General features: G+C 44.0%; 1 protein-coding gene across 1 annotated transcript in view; it reads right to left on the bottom strand.

Annotated features, from left to right (window-relative positions):
* Positions 1 to 23,922, bottom strand: part of HSD17B2 (hydroxysteroid 17-beta dehydrogenase 2) — a 90,018-nt gene that overhangs the window by 9,210 nt on the left and 56,886 nt on the right. Inside the window, exon 4 of the mRNA XM_019413071.2 lies at positions 3,472 to 3,609. Within this exon, the coding sequence (XP_019268616.1) occupies positions 3,472 to 3,609 (138 nt within the window). The remainder of the gene's footprint in view (positions 1 to 3,471; positions 3,610 to 23,922) is intronic.

Genomic DNA, 23,922 nt, shown 5'->3' with positions numbered 1-23,922 from the left:
TTTAGTGATTGGTTAAACTCCTGGACTAGAGGAACATTTTGGGCAACTATCAAAAGCCTTTTATTCAGGCTTCCCTTTCTCCAAATAATATTAACCTTATTTTCTTGTCTTCTCTGATGTCTCCCTGCCTGGTGCCAAGACTCCTTCACGGACATAACTTCCAGCTGATAAATGATCCTTTCTACTCAAGGAGATTTATATATGTTGTCTACCTTGGATTGGCTACCTTGGCCTTTGGTACCCCTATATAGAAATTCCCCACTTGACCAATGTTGACCCATAGGTAGGGACATCTCTATGCCCCTACTCAGCAGGAAGAAGTTACAGAAGGTAAGACCTTCCACCCTCAACAACCTTAAAGATTTAAGGGTCAAAATTGTTCAGGGGGGAATGATGTGGAAAACAAGGCAAAAGAAATGTACATAAAATTAAGTTGCCTTCTAACCTGCAGCCCATTGACAAATAAAATACTTTAGGCAGGCAGAGTATCCCATTCCTCCTGGAAGTCTCCATCTTAATGTTAATACTTGGCTAGAAGCCAAAAGCAACCTTAGCTTGATGATAGTCAGATCTCCAGGATCCTATAAGTCTTTAACAAATGAAAATCCTTTTGGATACTTCCTTTGTCCTTACCTCCCTAACTTCGAAGTATATAATCAGTCATTCCTCACAACCTGAGTACAGCTCTTTCTGCCCACAGGTCCAGTGCTTTAATAAGACCACCTTTTTGCACTGAAAACTTTCTTTTTCAGAATTCTTTCATGACCTTTGGTTCTGAACCCCAACACTTCAAACCACATCATTACAATGCCTACCTCCTAGGTGAGGATTAAGTGAAATTGTGTATGTAAAGTGCTTAAAACCTGCTAGTCATGGAATCTTAGCTATTTCTATTGCAGGAACTAAAAAATATGGTATGTCTCTTTGAATGTCTTCAGAAGCTCTTTTTCTCTCTGAAGATTCCTCTTCTTGTGCCCCCCACCCTCCACCCCACCCCAGCTTTGAGCATCCTTCTCCAAACTTGAGTCCTCAGCCTTCCACTGTCTGGCCTCTTGCCTTGAGAGAGCCCATCAGGATCACCTTTAGACTGAGGGCAGCCTCATAGAAAGAGAGGACTGAGCACTGCACCTAGAGATCTGTTTTCAGATTGCCAATCACCAAAGTGTGTCACATACCCACAAGTATGTATCACCCACCCCACACACCTGCCAAATGATGTCAATTAAGCATACCGCTCAGTGCTGTCATACAGATTAGGACCTATATGGGAAGGACAGGAGTATAAATTGGAACAATATTTTTAAAAAATTTTTTAAAGTTTTGTTTATTTAAGTAATCTCTACACCCAACATGGCACTCAAACTCAAGACCCCGAGATCAAAAGTCACATACTCTTCTGAATGAGCTAGTCAGGTGCCTCTAGAACAATATTTTTTTAATATTTATTTTATTTTATTACTATTATTATTGTTGTTTGTTGTTTTGTTTGTTTGTTTTAGAGAGCATGAGCAGGGGAGAGAGGCAGAGAGAGAGAGAGAGAGCAAGAGAGAGAGAGACAGAGAGAGAATCTTAAGCAGGCTCCGTGCTCAGTGCAGAGTCCAACATGGGGCTTGATCTCATGACCCTGAGATCATGAACCTGAGCTGAAAACAAGAGTTGGATCCTCAACCAACTGAGCCAGGCACCCCTGGAATAATATTTTTAAAAATGGTTTTGTATTATCCACGAAAGCTGAAGACGATTAAACCCCATGAACTAGTCATTCCACTCCTGGGAACGTGACACTGGAAAAATCACATACATGTACAGCACCGAATGTGTCACGTGCCAAAGGGTTCATAGCTGAATTGTTCATAATTGTCCCAAGGTGACCCAAATATCCCATCAGTGATAGAAAAATCATGGCATGTTCACAGAGTACTGAAAATGAGTGAGCTGCAGGTACAAACCACACAGATGAACCGTGAAAGCAATGTTGAGTGAGAAAAGCAGACACGAGAATACATACATGCTGATTCCATTCAAAGTTCCATAACCAGTAAAGCCAAATCCTATTGTTTGTGATGCATGCATGTATGTAACACTGCAAAGAAAAGCAAATGAACAATTGCTACAAAAAATAAGAAAGTGATTATACGTTGAGGATGGGGAAGACTAGGACTGGACGGAGATCATATGGGCACTTCTGGGCGCTGGCAATGCTTTATTTTTTGATCTGGCTGTTAAGTGCATGAGTTTTTAAAGTAATTTGTTAAACTCTGTGTGTATATATTTCTCAATTAAAAAAAATGAGTGTGGGGTGGGGTGCGTGGTTGGCTCAGTCAGTGGAGCATGCGACTCTTGGGCTCAGGGTTGTGAGTTTGAGCCCCACATTGGGTGTCGAGATTACTTAAAAAATTTTTTTTAAATCTTAAAAAAATGAATTAATTTTAAAAATAAAAATAAGGAGCACTGGGCTGGCTCAGTCTGTACAGCATGTAACTCTTGGTCTCAGAGGTTGAAAGTTTGAGCCCCGCATTGGGTGTAGAGATCATTTAGAAATAAAATCTTTAAAGGGGCTCCTGGGGGGCTCAGTCAATTAAGCACCTGATGTCAGCTCAGGTCATGTTCTTGTGGTCCATGAGTTCAAGCCCCGCATCGGGGTCTGTGCTGATGGCTCAGAGCCTGGAGTCTGCTTCAGATTCTGTTCTCCCTCTCTCTCTGCCCCTCCCCCACTCCTCATGCTCTGTCTCTGTCTCTCTCTCTCTCAAAAATGAATAAAAACATTTAAAAATTTTAAAAAAAGAAAACTATATGACATCAAAACTAAATTCCTTTGTGGAACTGATGCAGGGGAACAACTGTACGCTGAAGAACCTGGCACTTGCCCTTTTATTATTTTTTTTAATGTTTATTTTTATTTTTGAGACAGAGAGTGACAGAGTGTGAATGGGGGAGAAAGACACAGACTCTGAAGCAGGCCCCAGGCTCTGAGCTGTCAGCACAGAGCCCAATGCGGGGGCTTGAACTCGCGAATTATGAGACCATGACCTGAGCCAAAGTCAGAAACCGAACCGACTGAGCCCCCCCCTCCCCCCGGGCACCCTGCCCTTTTATTATTATTTTTTTTAATTTTTTTTTGACGTTTATTTATTTTTGAGACAGAGAGAGACAGAGCATGAATGGGGGAGGGGCAGAGAGAGAGGGAGACACAGAATCTGAAACGGGCTCCAGGCTCTGAGCTGTCAGCACAGAGCCCGACGCGGGGCTCGAACTCACAGACCGTGAGATCATGACCTGAGCCGAAGTCGGACACTTAACCGACTGAGCCACCCAGGCGCCCCTGCCCTTTTATTATTAAAAGAGGCCCATCTATCCCAACTCCTCTTTGGCCAACCACTGAGGAGTTTGGTTTGAGCTCTGTCAGAACAAAGGACCCTCAGAATCCCGTCCCGGATGAACGCTGAGGGGCCCCTGAACTGAGACACTTACTTGTTTTGAAGCCTCCAGGCTGGATGACAGAGACTTTAACTCCCCATTTGGAAAGCTCTTGTCTCATGACTGCTGAAAACATGGTCAGAGCTGCCTTGGATGAGCTATAGGCTGCCAGCTTCTCTATTGGGACCCCTCCTGCAGGAGTAATGAGAAAGAAAAAAAATTGGGTCTGAGGTTCTTATCTGTTCATCCACTAAGTATTTAAACAGGACCTACTGCATGCCAGGAACCTGTATGTGTGGTGGCCACAGCAGACAAGGGCCCTCTGTACCCAGATGAGTGCATATTCTTGGTCACAACTGCCCTCTGGCTTCCTTTGCTTCTGCTTCCCTGGCTGCTCCATCACAGTCCAATGACAAGCCATATAAAGGGTAGTCTGTCCCAACGTCTAAGCTAAAAGTGATTCAGGTGGGTTAAAGAGGATCTGTCCCAGCCTCTGACCTTCCAGGTTGGCCAACCTCCATTCTGAGGTTCCAGGTGGACATACCTGGGGAAGGGGCACTGGTCAGCCCATTCCAGCACCTGTAGTTGAACAAAGTGGGTCTAATACTTGTCACAACAAAGGGTAATGCACACCATGGGGAACAATGGGACATTTCTGTATGAGGGAGTGAGAAAGGGCTTACTCTAGGGCTGGGTAGATGCTCTTCATGGCACCTGATCACACTTAGCTCAGAAGCTGGGGAAAACAGCCTGAAACTGGGTCTATCATCGGACCCGATGTTCAGGAGGAGCTATGGAAAGCAGAAGGAAAGGAAGCCAGAGAAGTGGAGTGACCCTAATTGGAATAAAGGTCTCTGCAGGTGTAATTAAAGTGCAGATCTCAAAACGAGACCATCCTGGATCAGGATAGGCCCTAAATTCAAGAATAGCTTTTCTTGTAAGAGACAGAAAAGGAGGAGACACAGGAAAACAGGGGAGCAGACCATGTGGAGATGGAGGCGGAGATTGAAGTGATACGGCCACAAGCCAAGGAATGCCTGGAGCCCCCACAAGCTAGGAGAGTCACAAAGGCATCCTCCCCTAGAGCCTTCAGAGGGAGGAGGCCCCGCCAACACCTTCCTTTCAGACTTCTGGGCTCCAGAACGTGGCAGAACAAGTTCCTTTGGTTGTAAGCCACCTGCAATTGTTACAGCAGCCTTGGAAAAGGAATGCAGATGTGTTCCTGGCATTCGTTACCTGGAGGACGCTGAGAGTGGGAAGGGGTGAAGACGGTGAGGGAGCATAGCACTGAGGGGACCTCATGGGGAACCCAGGGTGGCTGGACATTAGGGCTCTCAGCTTTGGCAAAGGTTTCCCTGGTCAATAAAGCAAGCCCTGGACAAATGGCTAAGCAAGCTCGGATGTAGCCACACAGTGGAATACCACTCAGCCATTACAGGGTCCATTGAGAGGGGGGCGCCTGGGTGGCCCAGTCAGTTAAGCATCTGACTCTTGATTTCGACTCAGGTCATGATCTCACAGTTCATGGGTGTGGAGCATGCTTGGGATTCTCTCTCTCTCCCTCTCTCTCCCCCACCCCCTTCCCCACTCTCTCTCAAAAATAAATTAACATTTAAACAATTTTTTTTAAGTGCCTTGAGAGGTGCTTGGCTGGCTCAGTCAGTGGAGAATGGGGCTCTTGATCTCAGGGTTGTGAGTTTGAGCCCCGTGTTAGGTGTAGAGATTACTTAAAAGTACTGTTTTTCAAATAGAGAGAGTGGGGAGGGGCAGAGGGAGAGAGAGAGACAGAGAGAAAGAGAGGGAGAGAATATTAAGCAGGTTCCACATTGAGCGTGGGTCTCAATTTCACAACGCTGAGATGATGACCTGATCCGAAATCGAGAGTTGGACGTTTAACCACATGAGTCACCCAAGCACCCCAAAAATAAAGTCTTAAAAAAATGGAATGTTGATAGACACAACAGCATGGTTGAGTCTCAAAATAATTATGGTGAATGAAAGAGCCAGACAAAAACCAGTGCATGCTGTATGATTCATATATTTAAAATTCTAGAAAATGCAAACCAATCTATAGCGATACAGATAGATCAGTGGTTACCTGCAGCAGGTGGGGGAAGGATTAGAAAGGGGGACATGGAAACTTTCGGGGATGAAGGACATGTTTACCATCTTGATTGTGGTGATGGTTTCCTGGGTGCATACATATGTCTAAATTTATCAAATTGTGTACTTTAAATATGAACAGTTTATTGTATGTCAATTATATCTCAATTTTTTAAGGGTAGGGAAGGGAAAGAGGGAGGGAGGGAAGAAGGAAGGAAGGAAGGAAGGAAGGAAGGAAGGAAGGAAGGAAGGAAGGAAGAAGGAAGGAAGGAAGGAAGGGAGGGAGGGAGGAAGGAAGGGAGGGAGGAAAGAAGGAAGCAAGGGATGGAGGAGGAAGGAAGGAAGAAGGAAGGAAGGAAGGAAGGGAGGAAGGGAGGAAGGGAGGAAGGGAGGAAGGAAGGGAGGGAGGAAAGAAGGAAGGAAGGAAAGAAGGAAAGAAGGAAGGAATGGAGGGAGGAGGAAAACACCACCACCTGGCTTCCAGAGACCATAGACATGTCAGCAAATGTCAAAGATGACTTCATGGGTATTTTTCTCTGCCTAAATCCCCCAGGACACTTGCACAACTATCTATGGATGGGTGGAGGACCTCCATCGTTTCCTGCTCTTACCTTTCCAGGCATCCCTGTCCTACCAGCTTTCCCAGCCTTTGGTGATTTCTCACCAAACCAAACATGGGTCCAGTTTTCCACATGGGCTTGTCTTTGTTCTTCTGACTTCAGAACTTTGCAAATGATTCCTCTTCCCTGCCAAAGTCTCTTATTCCTCTGGTCAGGCCTGTTCCATCCATGGGAGAGTATCTTCCTAGCCCTGAGTCCTCTTGGCCTGATTCCTACCTCTATCCAAAAGTTAAAGTTTTCAGTGTATCAGAGACCACAAAATATGGCTCATGCTCACATCTAACATTTATTGAAGATCATTTATTAAGAGATACTTAAGTCATCACCTTATGATATGTAGTAGGTAGAACAAACTGTTGTCTGATAGGTTTTCAGCTACCTCTTCCCAGACCACTATAAAACACTGAGCTCATTTCTGCCCACAGGGAAAACATGACTGCGATGACCGTGATCTGGTTTGTTAAAGAGCAATCTCAGTAGAGACATTGGCCATTTCTAGTCATTTAATGAAACCATGCCTTGAATTTGATTGTCTACCCATGATGTGAAAGTCATACAATGCAATTAAAAGGAAAATGAGGGGTGCCTGGGTGGCTCCGTCGGTTAAGCATCCAACTTCAGCTCAGGTCATGATCTTGCAGTTCATGGGTTCGAGTCCTGTGTTGGTGTTTGTACTGACAGCTTGGAGCCCGCTTCAGATTCTGTGTCTCCCTCTGTCTCTGCCTCTCCCCCAATCACGTTCTGTCTGTCTGTCTCTCTCTCACTTTCAACAATAAATTTAAAAACACATTTTAAAAAAAGGAAAATGAGATGATAAAATGTATGGAAATGAATACATATAAGTACAGATATAATTGGGCAAATCTGCATAAAACTGGTAAGTTATCATTATCAGTATACTACTTATAATGTTGTACTATAGTTACGAAAAATTTAACCATATATACCCAGGTCAAAGGTACATAAGATCTCTCTCTATTCCTTCTTAAAACTTTGGCTAAATCTATGATAATCTCCATAAAAATTTCAATTAAAAAAGAGCACAGCATCTGCACCCCTGTGTTTATTGTAGCATTATTTACAATGCCCAAGACATGGAAACAATCTAGGTGTCCATTGAAGGATGAATGGATAAAGAAAACGTAGTACATATGTGCAATAGAATATTATTCAACCATTAAAAAGGAAGGAAATCCTGCCATTTGCAACAACATGGATAGACCTTGAGGATCTTGAGGGCTTTGAGGGCATTATGCTAAGTGAAATAAATCAGAAAGAAAAAAGAGATAGTATGTAATCTCCCTTTTAGGTAGAATCTACAAAAACCAGACTCATAGATATAGGGAACAGGTTGGTGGTTACCAGAGGTGGAGGGTGGGCGTGAAATGGGTGAAGGCAGTCAAAATGTACAAACTTCTAGTTACAACATAAATAAGTTCCAGGGATGTAATGTACAGCATAGTGACGACAGTTAATGATAGTGTATTGTATATTTGAAAATTTGCTAAGAGAGTAAATCTTGAAAGTTCTTATCACAAGAAAAAAAATGGTATCTCTGTGAGGTGATGGATGGTAACTAACCTTTTGTGGTAATCATTTTGCAATATATACATGTATCAGATCAGGATATTGTGCACCTTAAACTAGTACAATGTTATATGTCAATTATATCTCAAAAAAACTGGGAAGTGGGGAGATGGGGAGAGCATAGGCATTGAGGTAGAGATACCTAGAATAGTTCATGCCAATTATCGTCCTTATTCTTACATGATTATTAAAGCTTTGGTCTGGATCACATAATTCCCTTTTGGGAAATACTCATCCTTACCTCCCTGCTTTTGTAGGAAGGCTATCGATCAATGGTTTTGTCCTTCTTATTGAAAGGGGCAGACTGGGCAGTCCCAATATCCCATTCCCTGGACTTGGAGATTGGGTTGGGGCTGAGCATGTGACCTCAGTTGAGCCAGAGTCCTGATGTAGATGGCAGAAGGGAGATGGCCTTATTGTTTATTCCTGGCTACGTAAGTATGCAATGGTAGAAAACTTGAACCCCCAGGCCACTTTTGCTACCACATCAGAGAAGGTAAGCAAAGGAAACCAGAGCAAGAAGGGGGGGAGCAGGAGTTGGAAGTGGGGGTGTTGAGGGAAATAGGGAGTGGAGATGGGGGAGGGTTAGGATGATCCCATCTTAGAACTTAGTTCTATCTAGTCAGTTGGTAAACTAATAAATTCCTTTTCCCTCTTCTGTTTTAGCTACTGTGAAGTTCATCCCTGTCACTTATTCTGGGCAGCTGTATGGCTCAGTTGGTTAAGCATCTGACTCTTGATTTCCGTTCAGGTCACAGTCTCACAGTTGTGAGATCGAGGCCCAAGTCGGACTGAGCATGAAGCCTGTTTGGAATTCTTTCTCTCTCTCTCCTCCTTTCTCTCTCTCTGCTTCTCCCCCACTCATACTCTCTCTCTCTCTCTCTCTCAAAATATAGTAAATGAACATTAAAAACAAATAAATAGGGGCACCTGAGTGGCTCAATTGGTTAAGCTTCCGACTTCGGGCAGGTCATGATCTCATGGTCTGTGGATTTGAGCCCACGTCGGGCCCTGTGCTGACAGCTCAGAGCCTGGAGCCTGCTTCGTATTCTGTGTCTCCACCCCCCCCCCCCTTTGGCCCTCCCCCGCTTATGCTCAGTCTCTCTCTGTCTCTCAAAAATAAATAAATTTTAAAGAAAAATTGAAAGAAAAGAAAGGAAGAAAGAAAGAAAGAAAGAAAGAAAGAAAGAAAGAAAGAAAGAAAGAAAGAAAGAAAAAATCCTAAGGCTTAACTGATGAAATTTCGATCCAGCATCTGGCATCAAACCTTAAACTTAGGTTCCTGTCTTGCTTCAGATAACCGGCTGATGCTTTTTAAAAGTGATTTCTAGTTTCACAAAATTTTAAGAATTCCAGATCCAACGTTTCCATTTACTGGCAAGAAAGGCCAGTTAAAGCAACTTGTTCTAGTTTGCAACCCAGTTTGCAGGGCTAGACCATCCTCACTTCTCCACAATTTTATAGATGAGGGGAGCTTGGCCAGCTTCGAGGCCAGTTAGCAGAGGGGAGCAGTGAAGAGCTGATCTTTGAGCCAACACTGCCTAGGTTCAAATCCCAGCTCTGCCATTGATTAGTAAAATCTATTACAATTAGGTACATAAAATTTTATGTTTATTTACCTCTTTTTTTTTTAATTTTAAAGTTTATTTATTTATTTTGAGAGATACAGAAACAGCTTGACTACAGGAGGGGCAGAGAGAGAGGGAGAGAGAGAATCCCAAGCATGGTCCATACTGTCTGCACAGAACCCGATGCAGGGCTCAAGCTTACTAAACTGCGAGATGATGACCTGAGCAGAAACTGAAAGTTCGACCCAACTGAACCACGCAAGCACCCTTTATGTTTATGTACCTCTGTCTTTTAATCTGTAAATTAATAATAATGATAGTATATGTATCATAGAGCTGTTGTGAAGGTTGACTATATCAATATATTAGAATAGTGCCGGGCACAAAGTGAGCTCCATACAAGAGTGCTACTCAAGGTTTTCACAATTATCTCAACAGCCCAAAAGGCTCCATTTGTTTGGTGTTTCATAGATTAGTAAGTGCACCTGTTTCAGGATCTCCCACAGTACTTGTGATGTGGTTTTGGAGTGCTGGTGGGGGTCCTGAGCAGAAGGCCAAGAAAGAATTCTTGAGATGTCTTTGGTGCAAAAAGGTGATTTTATTAAAGCATGGAGACAGGAGCTATGGGCAGGCAGAAAGAGCTACACTGGGGTTGTGAAGATTGACTGATTATATACTATGGAGCTGGGCAGGGGGGCATAAAGGAAAAGGGAGGTTTCCAAAAGGAATTTCATATGATAAAGAGGACTCTTAAGATCCTGGAGGCCTTGCGAATTGTAGAGCTAAAGTTATTTTTCCCTTAGTAAGGCATTAACATTAAGACAGTTGGGAGTTTCTTGGAGGAATGTTTTACTCTGCCTATCTCGAATATTTGTCAGTGGGCTCCAGGTTGTAAGGAAATTTAATTTTACCTACATTTTCTTCTTTACTCCCCACGCCAGTGGAGGGGAGGGTGATGTTAGGGCTCCAGGAAATTGACTCTATAGATTTCTAGAGATTGCCTTTTTTTCTTGTAACTCATTAAGACAGTTGCAAAGCAGTGAAGACTCTTGTCTTGCAAGACTGTGATCTCTATCATTTAACCGCTTGTTTTTCCCTGTCCTTTGCTCTTGGGCAGCCAGGAGTGCCTGAGGAATGTCACACAGATCCCTCCTGGTGGGGGGAGGGTCGCTTGTGGGGTGTTAGCTTGTGCTTTGCTATCAGATTGCCTCTGGCTCCTTCATCACTTGTTTAGTGGGTTCCTAGGACCCACCCTAGACTTGCTTGCTAACCAGACTGGCTGGCTCCGTCAGGAGGGCATGAGACTCTTGAGTTCGAGCCCCACATTGGGCATGGAGCCTACTTAAAAATAAATAAATAAATAAATAAATAAATAAATAAATAAATAAATAAAAATAAAACCAATCCAAGTGATTATTTTTTTTTTGACTACTAAACCTTGAACTGTTACATTAGGGTCTTGGTCACATATTTCTGAATAGGTGCGATCATAGAGATGCACTGTGTAACGGACGGCATGACAGGTGGTAAGAATTCGTCACATCCCCTGTTATCAACCTAAACAGAAAACACACTTGGACCAAAGAGTTAAGACACATTGTGTTTTGTATGGTGTTGCACTCTGTGAAATTGACATTGTTAGACCCTTTCTGACCTACCAAATGGCAGTCCTGGAAGGCTCAACTCATAGATGCAACCCTGTTGTTAATGTTTCACATCAGTACCTGAGATTCCTGGGGGCATCAGATGAAGTAAGTGGAGATGTGCAAAGCTTGCTGTGCAAGAGCCACACAGGGTCTCGGGGCACTCTCCCTTCCTGGCCTTATGTACCCCTTCATTGCCTGCCCAGTTAGATTTTTGTAATTTGTTTCATGTTTGTTTATTTTTTAGAGAGGCACACAGAGTACGAGTGGGGAAGGGACAGAGAGAGAGAAAGAGAGAGAGGGAGACACAGAATCCAAAGCAGGTTCCAGGCTCCGAGCTGTCAGCACAGAGCCCAATGCGGGGTTCAAACTCACGAACCTCAAGACAGTGACCTGAGCCTAAGTTGGACGCTTAACTGACTGAGCCACCCAGGCACCCGTTGCCCAGTTAGATTCTTAATTTCTGGTTTTCTCTCCTCAGGTGAAAATCCTATTGCCAGAAGGCAGCAAGGCAAGAGGTTGCCACGAACTTCGTAAGTTTATTTCCATTTCTACAGAGGAAACTTGACTTCCAAAGTAGAGGGCTTATCCACCGGGGTACGGGGTACGGGAGAGCTGGTAAGGGATATGCAACCCTGGATGTACATGTGGGCTACAGCCTTAATGACCATGCAGAGAACTGATGTAATTCCAAGGAGCTACGTCTTGGAAATTCACATACTCATCCACCAGCTGACATTAAATGAAACCAGAGAGACGAATATACACTTTGTGTTCGTTTTTAAATTTTGTTTTTTTAATTCCATAACTCAGTAGGCATAGTAGAATCACCTTGGGAACATTAAAACATAATAAAACAAAAAGGAATGCCCAGGCTGTACTCTAGAGCAATGAAATACAAACATTCTGGCTGTGGGATCTGAACATCCATCAGTATTTAAATAAAACACTGCAGGTGATTTTAGTGTGAGGACAGTGCTCTGAGTCAGTGGTTCTCAGACTTTGGGGAGCATCAGAATCACCTCGGGAGCTAATGAAGCACCCTGAGGTCAAGGTCCATCAAGGAGGAAAAAGCCTAAGCTTTTGTGGTGTTCCCCAATTACGCAGGTGAATCTGATTTACTTCCACGACCCCAAGTTTTGAGCACCTCTGTCTCTTGCAGCTAATTGTTTTAGAACAGTTTTCATACGTGGTAGCCAGTTAGAATTGCCTGGGGAGCTTTAAAAAAAAATCTATTCCTGTCCCCACTCCCATGTGATTTAATTGGTTTGTGGTTCACAGGCTCTGGAATGTTTTAAAGCTCCCCCAGGTGATTCTATATGCAGACAGGGTTGTTAAACACTTCTAAAGAACATCTCTGAAAATTTTCCATGTCCTCTGGACATGTAAATGCTAATAACAGCTTGCAATCTGGGGGGAAAAAACACCCTATGATTTCTGTTTTGGCTATAGAAGGCTCACATATGATCTCAGAAGATGGATAAGGACCTGGCAGTGTTTATCCCTGACCTATATCTCACAGATGTCAGAGGGGTGGGATATGTTGTGTTTCGGAACTGAAATTAAAGAAATTTTGTAATGCTATGCTGGATGAAGGCAGTTTTTATGAGCTGTATAAACCTCGGTCAAAATATATTCCTTTCAAGTTACGTTGAGTGAAAGCCAGTCTCAAAAGTTGGCGTATTGAATGGTTTCATTTATGTAATATTCTTGAAATAAAGTGATAGAGATGGAGGAGAGCAGATTCATGGTTGTCAGGGTTGGGAATGGGAGTGAGAGAGTGGATGTGGCCATAGAGGGTTATCTTGGGAGATCCTATGGTGATGGAACAGTTCTGTATCTTGATTGCGTTAGGAGTTACAGGAAGCTATATATGTGATACATCTGCACAGACCTATGAGCACACACATAAACGAATGCAGATATAACTGGTGAAATCTCAGTAATTCTGTGCATCGTAGTAATGTCCATTACATGGCTTCGATATTTTTTTAATTTTTTTTAATGTTTGTTCATTTTTGAAAGAGAGAGAGAGCACAAGCAGGGGTGGGGCGGAGAGAGAAGGGGACACAGAATCCGAAGCAGGCTCCAGGCTCTGAGCTGTCAGCACGGAGCCTGACGTGGGGCCCAAACTCACGAACCACGAGATCATGACCTGAGCCGAAGTCGGATGCTCCACCGACTGAGCCACCCAGGTGCCCCACATGGCTTTGATATTTTACTATTGCTATGCAAGATGTTATTAGGGAGGTAAACAGGACTTGTTTGTACACTTCCTTGCAACTTTCTGTGAATCTATAATCCTTTCCAAGTGAAAGTTACAAAATACAAACTCCCTTTAAGACATGCTTAACAAGGGAGCCTTACTTACCTCCCAAGTAGGTCTTTGGCTGTACAAAGGCCCATAAAGTCTTCTAAAGTTTTGTAACTGAAACTAAAAATTTAAGTTTTTTGAAGTTTGGCATCGGAGGCCAAGAAAATAAGGCCTAGCCTATGTGAAATCTTAAAAAAATGAGAAAAGCCTCCTGAACAAGCTAGAGCTTTGGAAACATCTGCCAAGGTTGCAACCAAATTTAAAGTGACAATATACCTCTTTCCCACCCCATCCCACACATAACCCCCCTCACAGATGTGGGTAATGTGAAAGTAAAACTTTGCCCTCAGTGCAGCACTTGCTTAGGACACATTAACGTTGAATGTTAGGTTTCCCCACAACAGATTCTAAGTAGCCAATTCTAATAAATGATTCAGTACCTGGGGTGACTTAATACCCGGTCAACAACGGGACTTACTTTAACCAACCACATACAGACCTATGGACTCCTTCCCCCTTCCTAACTGCAAAATTTCTATCCTTAGTGTAGCCACCGTGACTCTAGCATCCCATCCCCCTCCAGAAGATTCCATGTTCCTCTACCCAGTTTGTCTCAGGGAAATATTCAATGACTTTGTTACCTGACAGGTGAATAAACTCAGCATTCATACTGTTGATACTGTTGGTCATGGACTAAAACCAAGGGAGACTTCAAATTACAATTTTAGAGTCTACAGAATTCTAGAGACCTTCTCTCTCTCCCAAGTGTCCTCAGACAGGGACTCTTCCTGCCTCTCTTGGTGTGGCATACACAATAAGTTCGTAACATTTCCTGAGGTTCTACCAGCCAAATGGCCTCGATGTCCTCTGAGGTCACACAGGACCTCAAAAACTCTTCAGTGCCCCTGGATCAACACAGGGAGATCCTCTCTTTTCTACCAAACACTAGCATATAGTGGGTACGTAGGAATTATGGGAGACAAAGGGTTTTACAAGTGACAGCAGCAGGCAGAAATATGGCAACCTTTCAGCCTGAGGCTGTATAGGAAGGAAGTGATATTGTGATTTATCATAAGAGATGTATATGGTCTTTGACCCATTTCTAGCACACAGCTCCTAAAATGCTTGGAATTTCCTAAGTGATGACAGCAGCAAAAGTGTCTTGTTATGTTAATGAGGTGACAGGAGCTTGCCTAAAGGTGGGGACTGGTTGCTGAAGGAACCAACAGCTCCATTAGAGGGGCAGAACCTTCCCTCCTTTCCCAATCCCCCAGCTACCGGGCTAGGGGCTGGAGACTGATGGCCAGAAAACTTAATTAATTGTGCCTAGGTAATGAAGCCTCCATAAACACCCAAAAGGAGGAGGTTTGGAAAGCTTCCAGGTGGTGAACACATAACACACAGATTCAGAGAGCATGGAGGCTCCCTGGCCTTTTCCTATGCTGTGTCCTATGTATCTCTTCATCTAACTGGTGATGCATAGCCTTTAATGTTCTGTGTAATAAACTGGTAATCTAGTAAGTAAGCAGGTTTCCTGGGTTCTGTGAGCAGCCCTAGCAAATTAATTGAACCCAAGGAGAAGGTCGTTAGAACCTCTCTTCTACAGCTGGCGGGTCCAGAGGCACAGGTGACAATCTGGCATCTGAAGTGGGGGTGGGGGTGGGGGGACAGTCTTACAGGACTGAGCCCTTAACCTTTGGGATCTGATGTTCTTTCCAGGTAGATATTGTCAGAATTAAGTTGAATTATAGGACAATCCACAGTAGAACTGGGTATAGGATGACACTCCTTTATTTATTTATTTTTTTAATTTTTTTTAACGTTTATTTATTTTTGAGACAGAGCATGAACGGGGGAGGGTGAGAGAGAGAGAGGGAGACACAGAATCTGAAACAGGCTCCAGGCCCCGAGCTATCAGCACAGAGCCCGACGCGGGGCTTGAACTCACGAACCGCGAGATCATGACCTGAGCCAAAGTCGGACGCTTAACCGACTGAGCCACCCAGGCGCCCTGAGGATGACACTCCTTTATACGGCGTCAAAAAGAAAAACCAGGGGCGCCTGGGTGGCGCAGTCGGTTAAGCGTCCGACTTCAGCCAGGTCACGATCTCGCGGTCCGTGAGTTCGAGCCCCGCGTCGGGCTCTGGGCTGATGGCTCGGAGCCTGGAGCCTGTTTCCGATTCTATGTCTCCCTCTCTCTCTGCCCCTCCCCCGTTCATGCTCTGTCTCTCTCTGTCCCAAAAATAAATAAAAAACGTTGAGAAAAAAAAAAATTTAAAAAAAAATTAAAAAAAAAAAGAAAAACCATAGGCCCCAAATGAAGTCGCTTATGCTAGGCCACATCACCAACAGGAGGCTTAATACCTAAAACAACTGTAGTTTCAACTTCCTCCAGACATGTAGTCTTACCTGGGTCAGTCGAGGGTTTTCTCATCAGCACCAGTGAGGTAATCTGTCACATACCCTCCCCACCACCCCCAAAGGAAGATGAAGTCATGATAAGACCCTCTAACCCCTTAGGGAAAGTGAATTTACCAGAGGCAATCCTTTCTTTTCTTTTGCTAATAATCTCCATACCCCACCCTCCTTCCTATAAAAACCTTCCGTTTTATGCAACTCCTCAGAGCTCCCCTTTACATGATAGATAGGGTTCCCCCTAATTCATGAATCAGTTAATAGAGCTACTTAGGCCTTTGAAATTCGCTTTGTTGAATTTTTGTTCTTTGTTAAAGAACAGGGGTCTGGGGTCCCATGCTCACACAAACTATCTCATTCTCTAATACCTTCCTAAAACAGAACTCACTTGACCTTTTCTCAGGAGAATGTAATGAGGACTCCCAGCCAGGGTCTCCCTCCTCCAAGGTGATCTGGAGTCAACTCAGGCAACAAACTCCATTCCTTTATTGAGTTCTTTCAAGCTGGAAACACAGACCAGGCACATGGTCCCAGGGGAGGCAGGTTTGCTAATCTCCTTGAGGCCTGGTTAGCAGAAATTTGACACTAATAGTATCTGGTGGCTCCCTTGTAATCTGATAGTCTCCGGGGATGTGACAAACTATTTGAGTATCAAAGTCTGGGACGTTGTCACTCCAAGTGTGGTTGGGAACCAACCGCCGCTGAGAATCTTTAGAAGGACAAATCCTCAGATCCCACTCGAGCTAGGGCTATTGAATCAGAAATCTTGGGGGTGGGCACAGAATTTTCTTCCTTATTGTGGTAAAATACATACAACCTAAAATTCACCATTTAGCCGTTTTAAGGCATACAATTCAGTGGCATTTAGTACATTCACAATATCATGTAAGCATCACTGCTGTCTAGCTCCATACCATTTGCATCACACCCAAAGCAAGCCCCCTCCATCCCTTAAGTTGTCCCCTCTCATTCCCTTTCTTCCTCCTCATCCCCCCCCCCCCCCCCCGGCCCCAATGCTAATATGCTTTCCATCTTTCTGGATTTGCCTCTTCGGAGCATTTCAGATAAATAGGATCATCCAATACATGGCCTTTTGTGTCTGGCTTCTGTCCCCATAATCTTTTCAAGGTTCATCCATTCTGTACCATGTATCAGTTCTTCATTCATTTTTATGTATTAATAATATTCCAGTGTATGGATAGATGACATTTTGCTTATCATTTCAACAACATTTGGGTTGTTTCCACCTCTCCCAATATGAATAATGAATGCTACGAACATCCGTGTACAAGTTTTTGTTTGAACACCTGTTTCCTGTTCTCTTTAGTATATACGTAGGACTGGAGTTGCTGGCTCATATGTAATTCTATGTGAAACTTGTTAAGGAACCACCAAATGTTTTCCACAGAGGCCGGGCCATTTTACATTCCCGTCAGCAACTCATGAGGGTTCCGGTGTCGGCACCTCCTTGTCATCAAGTGTTGGTTCTGGGTTTTTATTTTGTTTTGTTTTTTATAGCCATCATAGTGGGCATGAAATGCCGTCTCACTATAGTTTTGATTTCCTGCCGTTGTTTTGAAGTAGCCTTCCTGGTGATTCTAATGCATGTGAAATTTGAAAAAGTTGTCCAGGGACCAGGAGCATCCACTCAGGAACTAGTTTCTGAAATGCAGGCTCTTAGACCAGTTAGGGTCACTCAGTCAAATTCTGCATTTTTTTAAAGTTTATTTATTTATTATTTTGAGAGATAGAGAGCACACACACACACTTGGGCACAAATGGGGGAAGGGGAGAGAGAAGGTCCCAAGCAGGCTCTGCACTGTCAGCATGAAGCCTGATGCGGAGCTTGAACTCACAAACCTTGAGATGACCTGAACTGAAGTCAGAGTATTAACCCACTGAGCCACCCAGGTGCCTCAAATTCTGCATTTTAATACGATCTCCAGGTAATCAAGACACACACACACTGGTGTCTGGGAAGTGTTGGTGAAGGAAACATCCCTAAATTGCTGACATTTCCTGGTCATCATTTAAATCTTCTCGAGTTAGGGCCTGTGTTTTTAATGCCCCATTTGTCTAATATATTCTTGTTGGACAGTCTGGAAAAGTCAGAGGAACGTAGACCTTGGAGTCAAAGAAGCAAACCCAGTTTTCAACCCTGACTCCAACACTCACCAGCTGGTTGATCCAGGCTAGTGTACTTGATCTAGAAAAGGAATTAATATCTGCACCCGCACACTTTAGAATTAAGATTTTAGGCATGTGTAAGCATCTAATACAACTCAGCACAGAGAAGGTCACTGAGTCTGGTTCTACCTCCTCCCCTTGCCCAACATTAACCCTGGTTATTTTGTGAGTTTTAGGGAAGCAGATCTCAGCTGTGACCTCCTCTCACATCACTGAGCAGCTGTTTCCTTAAGGCAGGCACCTGGCAAGAAGTTCAGGCTTGATCCCATAGTCAACTTTGCTGGACTAAGTATGACCTTGCTCGAGGCTGGAACTCTGCAGGACACCTATAATTTATCGACTTGTAAGAACCTCTTGGGCCACTTACTTTGATGAAAAGTAATTTTAATGCATTTTAAATAGCTCAATGGGGTGGGCAACTATCACTTTCTCTCAGTAGAGAGGTCCTGCTTTTACTAGTGTGCTTTCTATGCACCTGTAGCTGGGCTAAGCACTCAGAACGCACAAATGCATTGAAATCTACAGCCAAGACCAGAGGTTCTCTACTGGGGGCAATTTTGCACACGTGTGCACTCGCGCACACGTGTACACATGCTCCCCTCCTGCCCTCCCCCCGCCCCATGTGGCAACATCTGAAGAGTTGTCATCACCGGAGGTGGGTGCTGCTTGCATCTACTGGGTCGAGAACACAGACGCTGCTAAATATCCCGCAGGACATCAGACAGTCCTACACAGAAAGAATTCGCCTCCCCTCAAATACCAATAATACTGAGGCTGAGATATGTTGCCCCAGACTCAGGCATCACCCAAGAAACATGCTGCATCACTCTGTTGCGGACCGATGATAAAATCGACTCAGACTCGTAGAAAAGTGGGGTGACCAGTCTGCAATTACCCAGCAAGTAAATAGAAGAGCAGGATGCAAACCACAACTGGCTGAACATCCCTGGGGTCGGAGTTGTTGTATAAGGTTTGTTTTCAACCGTTCTTCTTCAAGCATAGCCTGCAACTGTTTACTCTGCAATTTAAGGGCAAAACTGGCCAGAAAAAGCTCTCAGAACTCTCAAACAAAGATTTTTCAACTGCCCTTTGTACAATCAATCAGAGCTGCCTCCCAATTCCTCTAATACTTGGTTAAATATTTATCCAACTGCCTTGCAGGGATTAAAGAGCTATTCTGTTTCTGTGAGAGGGATGATAAACACGATTACAGGGTTAGGTTTCTCCTAGAGCAGGTGTGGTCGGATGTGGAAGTAATGACCTGTGGGGGTGATGTGTCCCCGGAGGCCAGTGTGTGACAGGCAGCGGGCCGGATGGAAGGTAACTCAGTGTCACAGTCAGGGGTGGCGATGCCAGTGGCTGTCAGGATAAAAAGTCCTGTACAGGCACAACCACGGCCAGCCTCAGAGAGGCCCCTCAAGTCTGCCACCTGTCCGGTGCGAGGCTGCTGCTTAAGCGCGTGTCCCTGCATATCGCCTTAGCAGGGCCCTCAGAAGAAGTGGTTATTCTTATCCCCAAAGTCCCATGAGGAAGCTGCAGCCCAGAGGTTCAGGACTTTGTTCTGGGTCACTAAGTTGTCGGTGGTAAAGACAGTTTCCAAACCTGGGTAGTTTGTCTCCATTCTAGGAGGCTGGCTTCCTCTTCCTTTTGAAACCTGATTCTATCTGCAGAGCTATGTGGTATCTCTTGCACCCCTTCTGTTTCTTGTTCTTTCTTTGGGGATGGGAGATGAGGGAGAGGAGGGTGTATTCACCACGTGGTGGACTCTTCCCCGATCTCCTGGAAAAGATGTTAAAGAAGCTGTGTTTCCTCCCTACCCCAGTCCTATAACTTCCCATCCATAGGAGTGGATTTAGATGTAGAATGGGGCACCTGAGTGGCTCCAGTCAGTTAAGCATCTGACTCTCGGTTTTGGCTCAGGTCATGATCTCATGGTTCGTGGGTTTGAGCCCCGTGTCAGGCTCTGTGCTGACAGTATGGAACCTGCTTGGGATTCCGTCTCCCTGTCTCTCTGCCCCTCTCCCTCTCTGCCCTCCCCCACTCACACTCTTGTTCTCTCTCTCTCAAAATAAATAAATAAACACTAGATGTAGGTTATGTTGACCGTATTCCCACCTGGGAACGGGGGTAAGGTTGGTGTGAGCATATAGTAGTGGGGTTAACAGGAAGAGGAAAATGGTGGAGGTGATAGCTTTGGGACAAGCTCTTGAGGTTCTTGGCCTTGTGGTTGGCATGGTGGTAACACATGAGAACCAGCTGAATCAACAGGGGAGGCTGTGGCTTGGTGAATCAATGTGGAGCCAAAGTTCAAATTCCAGTTCTAACTGGAGGGCCAGTCACATAACTCTTCTGAACCTCAGTTTTCACAACTCCAAAATGGGGATACTAATACTTGGCAGAGTTCTTGGGATCATAGATCTGATAGTACCCAACAAATGCTTGAAGTATAATGAATGCTTCATAAGAGCTGTTGATATTTATTCGCCATCTACTCTATGCCAGGCACTGTTCTGAGTACTTTAACATTAGTTCTAAAGGTACTTAACGGTCATAACTATCCTGTGAGGTAGGTTCAATTATTATCCTCATTAACACCACTTTAGAAGATTAAAAAAAAAATCAAAAGTGCAGAGAGTTTAACCGACTTACCCAAGGTCGTGGAAAGTGATAGAGCTAACTCTCACACAGAGTTTTCTTTTTTTTTTTTTAACTTTTTTTTTAACGTTTATTTTTGAGACAGAGAGAGACAGAGCATGAATGGGGGAGGGTCAGAGAGAGGGAGACACAGAATCCGAAACAGGCTCCAGGCTCTGAGCTGTCAGCACAGAGCCCGACGCGGGGCTTCAACTCACGGACCGCGAGATCATGACCTGAGCCGAAGTCGGCCGCCCAACCGACTGAGCCACCCAGGTGCCCCTCACACAGAGTTTTCAGTGTGCACACAAACACTTGAAGGTTCAATGCAATGTTACGCACTATAGCAAAAAGTGGGAACAACCCAATGTCCATCAACTCATAAATGGATAAACAAAATATGGTCTACCCATACAGTGGGAAATTACTCAGCTTTAGAAAGGAATGGAGTTCAGGGGCAACCTGTGCCTGGCTGGCTTGGTTAGAGGAGCATGAGATTCTTCATCTCTGGGTTGTGACTTAGAGCCCCACCTTGAGTATAGACATTACTTAAAAATAAAATCTAAATAAATAGATAAATAAATAGGAATGGAGTTCTGATGCATGCTACAACATGGATGAACCTTAAAACTATGAGGAAAGAGAGAGCGGGGAAGCTCCGGCCTGCTGAAATTCTTTGGAAGGAGAAGAGAGCATTTATAAGTGTTTCCGTTAAAACGAGTCTTGTTGTATAGGGTATAGTCCTTTCTTCCATCTTTGCACAAAATCTTTAATGAAATCTGTTCTGAAGATCTGAGCCAATCTGAAGTTGGCTTTGCTTTGGGGGGAATGCAATAAAATGCTGTGTCAACTCAACATGGTATGAAGGATGAGGAGTGAAAGCTGTCCACAGGGCCCTGGGTTGCAGAAGGGTGGAAGGAACGGGTATTCAGGTTCAGAGAAAAGTAAAATGTTTGGAATAGGAAATTAGGTACATGTGCGAAGTTGTTAATCAGAAATAATTAAAGTTTGACATATAGAAAGAGCCAAACTGGGATTGTAAAACGTGCACTTATCACTGCGGCGAGAATTGGTGCCTTGTTGCTTAAACTGAATGAAATGTTGACAGTTCTTCAGGAGTTTCTACCGCAATACTGGAATTGAACATATTGGCCAAATAAAGTGGAAATTAAACAAACAAACAAACAAACGAAAAAGAATTAATGCCTTGCTAGGAAGGATGTCTGTCTGGGAGTTAAAACTAATGAGAGATATCCTGCAGGAGTGCTTGGGAGGCCTGGGGCAGACTGAGACTTGAAATGGAAAGCCTATGTTGGGTATTAGAAAGAAGGTCAGCCCTACAGTCTCCCCCTTCACCACCACCACAGCCCCCTCTCCCTGGCTAGGGTGGGAAAGGCAGTGGAGAAGTGTCGATGGACCTCCATCCATCTTTGAAGAGACTGGATGGGCCCAGAGGTATTTCACCTGACATCAACCCAGGTGTACTTTCCTACTGCTTCTAATGGCAAATTCCCACAAACCTAGTGGCTTAAACAATAAAAATGTATTAGCTTACAGTTTCGAAAGTCAGGTTTCACTGGGCTAAAATGAAGGTGTCAACAAGGCTGTGTTCCTCTGGATTCTCCAAGGAAGAATCATCAGTTCCTCTGACTTTTGCCACTTCTAGAAGCCTCCTGCATTCCTTGGCCTCTGGTCCCTTCCTCCACCTCTGACTGTGACTCTCCTGCTTCCCCCTTATAAGGACCCTTGTGTCTGAACCATCTAGATAATGCAGGATAATCTTGGCATTTCTAGCTCTTTTACTCAATCATACCTGCAAGGGCCCCTTTGCCAGGTAAAGTCACATATTCCAGGTTCCAGGAATTAGGATGTGCATGCATTTGAGGAATGATTATTCTTCTTTTCTCTTAATATTTGTTTATTTTTGAGAGAGAGAGAGAGAGACAGAGTGCAAGCAGGGGAGGGGCGGAGAGAGAGAGGGAGACACAGAATCCCAAGCAGGCTCCAGACTCTGAGCTGTCAGCACAGAAATCGACGTGGGGCTTGAAGCCACGAACCGCGAGATCATGACCTGAGCCAAAGTTGGATGCTTACCCAACTGATCCACCTACGCACCAAACTAGTTACCTACTCATACCAGCCTGAGACACTTTATTTGGAGTTATTTGCTATGCTGCACTGGATTACTGGAACAGAGTTATCAATTCCAGCCCAGCCCCTCCTGGCTGATGTAAACTTCCATGATAAATCTACCCAGTGAAATTCTTGTCATGCAGAAGGTGGCACGGATACCAGGCTCATGACAACCTGATGGGCCAGGGCTACAGTGAGCTCCTTTGGAGAACATTCATTAGTGACTGATTCCCTATCTCTCTCTCTCTCCATGACTCCTACTTCAAAATGAGAAAAAGACCAGGAAGGAATTCCTAGATAAGCACGTTTTCCAAAATTGCTTTTATATTAACTTTGCCAAGAGACATATCAAATTGACATCACATTGGATGCTAATTTCAATGGATTGGTTGGTTACATATTGTGTTTTATACTTGCTTTGACTCTCCTGATCCTGTCTTACATTCTAGCTCCTTACCCCCCTGCTCAAAATATTTTCCATTGTTTTGTAAAACTCTTGTCAGCCAAATGCAAGGGATTTCCTTATTTTGTTTTCTGCTGCATTTCTCTGCTCTTCCTCACTGGAGGAAACTACAAGCATCATTTAAGAGTTTTGCTCCTATCTTTTTACAAACACCTGCCCTATGAGGTACATATGCTTGCCATCTGTTTTGATTTCTTGCCACTGCCTTAACAACTTTATAAAATACCTTAGGTGTCTTCCGTGTCCTACAGATGAACTTCATTCTAGAGTTTCTTTGGGACGTAAGGATTTAAAGCTGAATGTGATGAAGTAAGACTCCATACATCTTGGTGACTGATTGGATGGGAGAAAGGAGGGAAAGGCAAAGGGAGAAACAAATAAAAGAAAGCTCAGGGACATCTGGGTAGGCCCGTAGGTTAAGCATCTGACTCTTGATTTTGGCTCTGGGCATAATCTCATGGTTTGTGAGTTCAAGCCCCACACCAGGCTCTGTACTAACAGTGCAGGGCCTGCTTGAAATTCTCTCTCTGCCCCTCTCCTGCTCTCTCTCTCTCTCTCTCTCTCAAAATAAATAAATAAACTTTAAAAAAAAAAAAAAGAAAAGAAATCTCAAAGCTCTGAAATTTTAAAGACCAGGAGAAAAACCAAAAGAAGGGCAGAAAACTTTGAATTGCCGATGACAACTTTGGTTTCAGATGTGTTGACTTGGCGATGATGGTAAGATGACAGAATGGAAATAGTAAGGCTAGATGTAAAGAATTTGCACATCCACCGTAAGAATAAGAGTGAAGGTATTGTGATTTATTTTTTTTAACACTCAAGTGTCCCTCCAATGGAA

This window comes from Panthera pardus, unplaced genomic scaffold, assembly GCF_024362965.1.
Source record: "Panthera pardus isolate Hobbes unplaced genomic scaffold, ASM2436296v1 HiC_scaffold_19, whole genome shotgun sequence".
In the NCBI taxonomy this organism is placed as follows: Eukaryota; Metazoa; Chordata; class Mammalia; order Carnivora; family Felidae; genus Panthera; species Panthera pardus.
Note: the sequence above shows the minus strand (reverse complement) of the source record. Positions and strands in the feature narration are given on the sequence as shown.